An 8,907-nucleotide genomic window follows, 5' to 3' on the forward strand; every position below is an offset into this window, starting at 1 on the left:
CATGGGAGAAAGATGAGGCTTTCTGTTCCAGTGAAGATTTATAGTCTGGGAAACCCTATGCAGGGTCGCTATGGGTTGGGATCGACTCCATGGCACATAACCACAACTGCATTCTAAATGCTATCTATAGTCTGAAGGTTTAAAAACAAACAAACAAACAAACATCAACAAAAAAAGTGTTTGGGAAGGAAAGTAAAACTTCAACTCAACAGGTAGCTTTAATCTTTAAACCTTGTTTCCATTCTGGGACCCATTCCTTCATTTAAATAGAAAAGTTGTACCAGTCCTTTGTTAAATTCAGGGTCATTCTTCCACTTGCAAGTTTTCCAAAGCTGGCTGCTGGAGGCCAAAGGCCATGACCTCTGGGCCAAGTCCAGCTAGGCAGCTGCTTGCTGGGCCAGCGCCTTCACCAGGTCTCTGTGCCCCCAGCGCTACGGCCAGCGGCTCACGAGCATGTAGGCGGCCTCCGCTCAGTTTCCGGCTGCGGGGGGAATCGCGGGGCCCGCCAGAGGGCGGCTGGGGACGGGCGCCGCCAGAGGGAGTAGGGCCCCAGCGGGAGGAAGTGGCTGGAGCTGAGCTGGCGGGAGCGCAGGGCGTGGGGAACGGCCCCGGCCTGTCCCCGCCCCGCGCGGGCTTGTGCGCGCCGGGAGGTTCCGGGTCCTGTGACCGGTCAGGCGGTGGCTGCCGGGCGGGCCTCGGAAAGTTTGGGGGGCCGGCCCGGGGCAGGGGCTCTGAGGCTCTCTGCCGGGAGCGGGCGGACAGCTGCGGACCGGGCCATGGCAGGCGGGGGAGCCGAGGACCCGGGCGGGCACATGGCCGTCGCCGGGGTGCCGGAGACCCGCGAGCACCTCTTTAAGGTGCTGGTCATCGGTGAGCTCGGCGTGGGCAAGACTAGCATCATCAAGCGCTATGTCCACCAACTCTTCTCCCAACACTACCGGGCCACCATCGGGGTGGACTTCGCCCTCAAGGTCCTCAACTGGGACAGCAGGACGCTGGTGCGGCTGCAGCTGTGGGACATCGCGGGTAAGGGGGCGGCCGTGACTGTAAGGAGCCTTCGTGAAGTTTCTGCCCATCGGGAGCTAGGGGCCCCTGGCTTCCTCTCTGTGCCTCTTTCTGTACAGCCTTACCTGGCCTGTGGGCGACTAGAAGAAAGAGGCCGAGTCAACTAGAGGGAAATGCTGGGCCGTGGTCAGGTGGACTCTGGTGGGATGGGGACAAGGGCAAGAGCAGTAGTAGTTTGAGGAATTGAAAAGCCGGACAAGATAAATAAATGTATAAATACAGAATCCTGGTTAAATACCCCTGCTAAATCCACGGGGAGCCCTGGTCGCGTAGTGGGGCTGCTAACCTCAAGGTAAGCCGTTCGACACTACCTGCTGTTCCGCGGGAGAAAGATGAGGCTTTCTGCTCCCGTAAAGATTTGCAGCCTGGGAAATCAGGTGCAGGGTCACTATGAGTCAAAACAGACTCCATGGTACTTAACAACTACAACAAATCCACAGGGAAGCCCTCCTAATTTTAAATGACAGAAAACAGTCCTCTAATCCAGGATTATCACACCTGACCTAGGCTTTACCCAAAGTTTCACTCTGAATATTGACAAACCGTTAAACACCCCAGGTGGAAGAAGCCAGCTCCTCTCTTTCAGATTTAACATTTCATAGATGCGAGTTCAGAGTAAGTGAAGGACTGCCTTAAATTTACACTCGGAGTTAATGGCATGACCTCCATCAGAGAACCACGTGTCTTTCAGAACGTTTTCATCACCATCAGAGACTCTTCTTTGGGAAGGAGCTCAAACGCCTTGTCCTTATACAGCCATCACGTCATGGAGATCAAGATCTGGGGGGAGCTTCTCTGGGATCTTGAACTCCTTCACTTGTCCCCCTGTCCCCTGTGATATAGTTTCTCTGACATTTGCTTTCAGTAGTCACTTTGGAGCGTAAACACCATTGTCTTTGACAGGGTACACATTCAACTCCATGAAAAACGGAGCTCTGACTGCTCATGCCTGAAAACTGCCCCATATACTTGTGGACATTGTAAAAGAGATTAATAATGGAACTTTGCAAAAATTTTAAATGGGGAAATGATAGTCAAAGTTACCCTGTTCAGTCACTATTTGTGGTTAAGAAGTTCAGTCTGTAACAGAACATTTGAATGGAAGAATGTTTAAGGTTGGAGGGCTCCTTAGAATTGGTCCCCTTTTACAGATCATAAATTGAGGCCTATGGAGAACACTAGAGTGGGGGAAGTATAGACCTATTATCTGTTATTTTAATGTCCTTTCCATTTACAGCTGATTGCTTTGGAGAAAGAGTTGTAGAATTGAAATCCATATATTCATTTATTTCAAAACAAACTCCTATGCTCAAATATAGAACAAAATGCACACAAGCCATTCCCTCAGCCCTCAGAGAAGGGATGTTAATCAGATTAGGACTCAGTTTTGTTTTGTTTTCACTACATAAAACCAAAAATTCGTTTGAGAAGTCACCTTTTGAAGCCTGAGGCTTCTTTGGAAACACTTCCTGCCATTGCACCAACCATTTATGACTAGTACTAAGTTTTGTCTGCCTTGCTTCTTTAAAATATCCTGGATTATAAAAGTTACTTGAACATGTCACAGTCCTTCTCCAGGAATTCTCAGAGTAGCTATGGATTTCCATGAAGATGACTTGAAACCCTTGCCTAGGAGATGCGTTGACTCTGCCTTATTCTTTTTGTGGAAAAGTATGGTATTTTACCACTAAATTATGATTGCACCCCTCTGCAGTGATCAAGCATGAATAACTCGATTTTAGGGCATAGTTCTGTTTTTAGGTTTCAGAGTCAAATATTTTTGTTTGAAGATCTGAGAAAACAAAAGGATAAATAAGATTTTAAAAAATTTTTATTGAGTATCTACCTTTCTCTTTCATTCTTCTTGAACATATTTATATAGCCATCATCCATTGCTGTTGAGTGAATTCTGACTTATAACAAGGATCCCTGATTGTTGTTGTTGTTGTTGTTAGGTACCATTGAGTCAGTACCGACCCATAGTGACCTTATGCACAGCAGAACGAAATACTGCCCAATCCTGGGCCAACCTCACTACTGTTGCCACACTTGAGTCCATTGATGCTGCCTCTTGGCCATTCCATCTCGCTGGGGCTCTTCCTCTTTTTCTCTGACCTTACCAAACATGATATCCTTCTCCAGCAGCTGGTCCCTCCTGACAATATGTCCAAAGTATGAGAGATGAAGTTTGGCCATCTTGGCCTCCAAGGAGCACTCTGGCTGCACTTATTGCAAAACGGATCTATTGTATCTTTTGGCAGCCCATGGCACTTTCAGTATTCTCCTCCAACACCGTAACTAAGCATAGTGAATTATGAGCTAGATGCTAGTCACAGAGTCAGAAGTTCATATCTGCCAGTGGCAAGCACCACAGGAGAAAACTGAGTCTTTTCTGTTCCTTTAAAGATTTATAGCCTCAGAACTGCAATACAGCATGACTATGAGTTGGAAACGACTTTATGGCATACCACCACCACTACCACTGATCCTCTAGGACAGAGTAGAACTGGCCCCATGGATTTTCCAGGGTGGAAGATCTTTGTGGAAGCAGACTGCCACATCTTTCTCCCATGGAGTGGCTACTAACCTTTAAATGAGCAGTCCCACACTTAACCAACCCACTGCGTCACCAGAGCTTGCTTATAGAGCCAGGAAAGGGGCATACTAGCCAGTCTTTATCAGACCCCGGGACACAGTAGTTGCCAAATGGCATATTCTTGCTCTTTTGCCTAAATCCAAAACTTGAAATTTGTCAGAAAGGAAAGCAAAGTTTTAAGATCTTTGAAAAGGATTCCTTGATGTTAGAAACTATTGTTTGGTTCTGGATACCATTATGCAAATATGCACAGCGGTTAACTAGATTAGAGATAAATTTAGGCAATTAGAATTTACCGGGATCACCTTATAGATGAGGTTTTATGATATCTCAATGTATATTAACCAAGAGACAAAAATAACTTAGTTTTAACTAAAGTTAGCATAGCCAAATCATTAATTATGTTTATTTTTATTATTTCAGCTGCTCCTGAATCCTAGTTTATGCCATTTAACTCTGTTGTCGTTAAGGTTGGGATTGAATGGGTTCTGACTCATAGCGACTCTGTATAGGATTTCCAAGAAGCAGCTGGTGAGTTTGAACCACCTACGTCTAGTTCAAATCAATTTTGCAGGCCAGTGCTTTATCCCACAGCACCACACCAGGACTTATTTAAAAACGAAACAAAAAAAACTCAGTAATAATGAGGTAATGAAGGAACACTGAAAGCTACTCCCAAAATTTCCCCCGTGACTAAACATACTTGCCTTATGTAGTAATAAAATTGAGCTCTGTTTAATTCTCAAAGAGTGGGAATATCCCTTGATTGCAAAACAGTTGGTGGAGCTGACCACTTTAAATAGCACTCATTTAAAGTGTGTATTAATGCTAGTTAGATTTTGTTTTAGAGGTGGGCAAGGCAATAAAGAAATTGTGTTTTTAAAGCTTGTCAAGTGTGACAGGCAAGAGTTAGCTAATGTTTTTTGTAAATGTGGTCAAGAAGGTTAAGCTCAATTAACTTTTGAAAGTCAGAGCCATAATAACTTCTGAATGCTTTGCATTGCATCAGAGAAATGCAGCTTTAAAATACAGATGCAGAGAAGTTCAGTTTTAGTGTGAAGCAATTGCTCTCTTATTCCAATTCCAACTTGATAAATGCAGAAAAGATTGCAGTTATCAAGACTTTTATTTGACCTGGATCCACAATCAATGCCCGTGGAAGCAAAACCCAACCCACCCTGCTGCCACCCAGGCAGTGCCACTCCTAGCATCCCTGTAGCACAGGGTAGAATTGTTCTAAGCCTGCGAATCTTTATGGAAATGGACGATCACATCTTTCTCCAGTTGAGCTGCTGGTGTATTTGAGCTGCCAACCTTAACGTTAGCAACCAAATGCTTTCATCACTGCACCACCAAGGCTCCTCCTATACTCAAGAATGAAATGATGTATCGCTTTTGAAATCTGCAGCAAAAGAGCTCTTTAAAGTATTCCAAAGCCAAGATGTCACCTTGAGGACTAAGATGAGCTAGACCCAAGCCATGGTATTTTCAATGACCTTCTATGCATGTGGAAGCTCATTGGTGAATAAGGAAGATGAAAGATGAACTGATGCATTTGAATTATGGTGTCGATGAAGAAGAAGAATGAATATACCACTGGCTGCTAGAAGAACGAATTAATCTGTCTTGGAAGAAGTACAACCGCCATGCTCCCTAGAAATGAGGATGGTGACACTCTGTCTCTTGGGTTTTGGACATGTTGTCAGGAAAGACTCTTCCAGTCTCTGAAGAAGGGTATCGTGCTGTGAAAGCTGAGCTTTCACAAGAAAGATGAAGACCCTCAACAAATGGATTAGCGAAGTGGTAGCAACAATGGGCAACAGCCGTGAGGTTAGCACAGACCTGGTAGTGTTTCATTCTGTGGTGGGTAGAGTTGCTCTGAGTCAGAACTGACTCAATGGCACCTAACAAACAACAGCATATCCAAGTATTTAATTTTAAACAGAGTTTAATAAATAGCGAGTGAGTTAAGACGTAGCAAGAGCTACTTCTTTATGGGAATAAAATGTGTCTGATCTTCCTTTTAATACTTTCAGGTTGTTGTTGTGAATGCTGTCTAGTCAGTTCGGACTCAGTGACATAGTATAGGGTTTCCAAGAAGTGGCTGGTGGACTTGAACTGCCAACCTTGAGTTTACCAGTCCAGTGCTTATCCTACAGCACCACACTAGGGCTCCATAATGGTTTCATAGATGAAGTATATTTGCTTTATTACTTACTGTAAACATATTGCCATATATGGACTAATCCAGGTAGATTAGATGGCTGATCTATACTAAATCTGTAAAAAGTGGATTTAAGTCTAGTGCATTTTAGTTTTCATGTATTTATTGATGTTATTTTCTTTTTAAGATCTAAATTTCTTTATAAAAAATGTGAGTGAGAAACACTGTTACTGCCTTTAGACCACTGAAAGACAAATAAGGAACAAACTACTCTGACGTTCATATATCTGATATATTGCCAAGCATAAAATGCATGCTTGGAAGACATTGAAATCTTTATAAACACACTTAAATTCATTTTTCATTTTTTGCTATCCATCTGGCTTATTTAGTTCTGCTATAACTGTGATGCTGTGGGATAAAGCACTAGACTGCAAGGTCAGTTTGAACCACAAGGTGGGTGGTTCAAACACACTAACAGTTCCTTGGAAACTCTATACAGGGTCTCTATGAGTCAGAACCAACTCGACAGTACTTAACAGCAACAACATAACTGAAATAAATATCACAAGTATTTAACAAACAAATATTTAGTCTCTCACAGTTTTGGAGGGTAGACGTCCCGATTCAGACTACTGGCTCTGGGGAGAAGCCTTGTTTCTTTTCATCATCTGTGGTCCAGCAGTCCTTGGAGAACTCCATGTGTCTTGGTATTATTTGTTCCTTGGACCTAGGAGTCTTACAGTGCAGGGATCCCAAGTCAAAGAACACATTCCAGCCGTAGCTCCTCTTTTTTCATGGTAGCAGGTCTCTCTTTCACTGCTCACATCTCTCTCCTTTATTCTCTTATAAAATAAAAGGTGCTGCATGCCATACCCTTGGGAATCTCCTGTACATTGGATTAAGGCTGTGTTGGGAGTTCTAGTAGCGTAGTGATTATGAGTCAGGCTGCTAACCCCAAGGTCGGCAGTTTGAAGCTACCAGCCAGAGAGAGATGAAGCTTTCTGCTCTCATAAAGATTTACAGCCTTGGGAACCCTATACAGGGTCGCTATGAGTTGGAATTGACTCCACAGCACATAACCAAACAACCAGCCGTCCCACCTTTGGAGTCCTGGTGTGGTGCTGTAGGATAAGCACTGCTAACCACAAGGTTGTTGATTCAAACCCAACAGTCACTCCTCAGGAAACCCTATACGGGGTCTCTGTGAGTTGGAAATTACTTGATGGCACTTAACAACATTCCACCCTTAATCCTTTTGTTGGCTTATCACATCAGCTCACATCATGGGGATCATCACATAACTCCCAAACCACTGAGAACCGTGGTCCAGCCAAGCTGACACATATTTTAGAGGGGGAGTAAGGGAGACACGAATCTCTGTGACACCATCCTAAGTTAGAATGTTGATCTTGATTTCTTTGTTACATCCTGCACACTGCCAATTATCATACCTATCGGGCTCTTTATCAAAACTGACTCTCCTCAATGAGCAAGAATCTAGGATGTTAGCTTGGACACGTTTATCACGTTAGAAGTACCTATCAATGAGTGAGGATTCATAGGCAAGTTTCTTCTAAATATGAAGAAGCAGAGTGTTGGGAATTCGTTTGTGTGTAATTAGTTGTAGACTCTCATTACTCGATTTCCTAATGCTTATTATTAGATTATAATATAATTCACTTAAAGACTGCTAACTCTATTACATATGGGCAATCTGACTCTTAAGCAATCTTGCCATTCCTCAACTCACTGTGCTGAAGTATAAGAGCTTGTTGTTGTTGTTGTTAAGTGCCATCGAGTCGGTTCCGACCCATAGCGACCCTGTACATGGTTACTGAGGGTGTAAATCTTTATGGGAGTAGAAAGCCTCATCTTTCTCCCGCGGAGCGGCTGGTAGTTTCAAACCGCTGACCTTAAGGTTCACAGCCTGATTCGTAACCACTACGCTACCAGAGCTCTATAAGAAAAACCTACTACCTTATTTTGCATCTTTAAATCTTTCTTAATTCCTGAATCTTAAAACCCCTTTGTCTACCTTAGTCTGTACTGTGTATTCACAATTGCCCAAAGAAAGTGGTGAGCATAATAGGTTATTTGTATTACATGGAAATTCCCCAAATACTTAGGCCTGGTATCTTACCCTCTTGACTATGTTACCATTCTTACTAGCCTTGGTCAGCACACATAAACTGAAAGATACTCAGGTTGGGGACGAGATATACTTGGGTTTGCTCCCAGCCAATTGACCAAATAATCCTCTCCTAACCATTCAGTCTTTTGCACCAAAGACTGTTAGAGATCGCGCAGTCTAAACACAGAGCTTTAGGGAACTTGACCAAGAAAACATAGCTAATTGATGTCAATATATGGAGACATCTCCTAATTCCAAGAAATGCACTAGTGCCCGTGCAGCAACAAAAATTATTTAATACGTTTTCAAATGTTCTAGTTATTCTTAAATTAACACACATAGCTCATAATTTATACTTGTTTTAATAATTAATGTTTTTATGTTATCAGTTAAGAATTTCCAGTCATCATACCTTCATGCTTATGAAAACACAGTATATCCAAGATACGCACTTTTATATTGGTATCACTTTTTTGTGTACAGGTTGTTGTTGTTAGGTGCCCTCAAGTCGGTACTGACTCATAGCAACTTTATGCACAGCAGAATGAAACACTGCCCGATCCTGGACCAACTTCACTATTGTTGCCACTCTTGATTCCATCGATGCTGCCAATCTACTTGGTCAAACAATCTCGTTGGGGGTCTTCCTTTTTAATCTCTAAACCTCCACCTTACCAAACATAATATCCTTGTCCAGCAACTGGTCCCTCTGAATTATATGTCCGAAGTATGTGAGACGAAGTTTGACCATGCAGGCCTCCAAGGAGCACTGTGGCTGCACTTCCTCCAACATAGATCTGTTGGTTCTTTTGGCAGCCTATGGCACTTTCAATATTCTCCTCCAACACCGTAACTCAAAAGCATCAATTCTTTTGCAGTCTTCCTTATATACTGTCCAGCTTTTGGATGCATATGAGGTCATTGAAAACACCATACCTTGGGTAAAAC

General features: G+C 43.2%; 1 protein-coding gene across 1 annotated transcript in view; it reads left to right on the forward strand.

The window, feature by feature from the left end:
• The first annotated feature begins 757 nt into the window (after nucleotides 1–757).
• Nucleotides 758–8,907, forward strand: part of LOC102835873 (ras-related protein Rab-32-like) — a 31,455-nt gene continuing 23,305 nt past the window's right edge. The window contains exon 1 of the mRNA XM_006872053.1: nucleotides 758–1,026. Within this exon, the coding sequence (XP_006872115.1) occupies nucleotides 777–1,026 (250 nt within the window). The 5' untranslated portion in view covers nucleotides 758–776. The remainder of the gene's footprint in view (nucleotides 1,027–8,907) is intronic.

The sequence above is a fragment of the Chrysochloris asiatica genome, unplaced genomic scaffold (assembly GCF_000296735.1).
Source record: "Chrysochloris asiatica unplaced genomic scaffold, ChrAsi1.0 scaffold00182, whole genome shotgun sequence".
Classification (NCBI taxonomy): Eukaryota; Metazoa; Chordata; class Mammalia; order Afrosoricida; family Chrysochloridae; genus Chrysochloris; species Chrysochloris asiatica.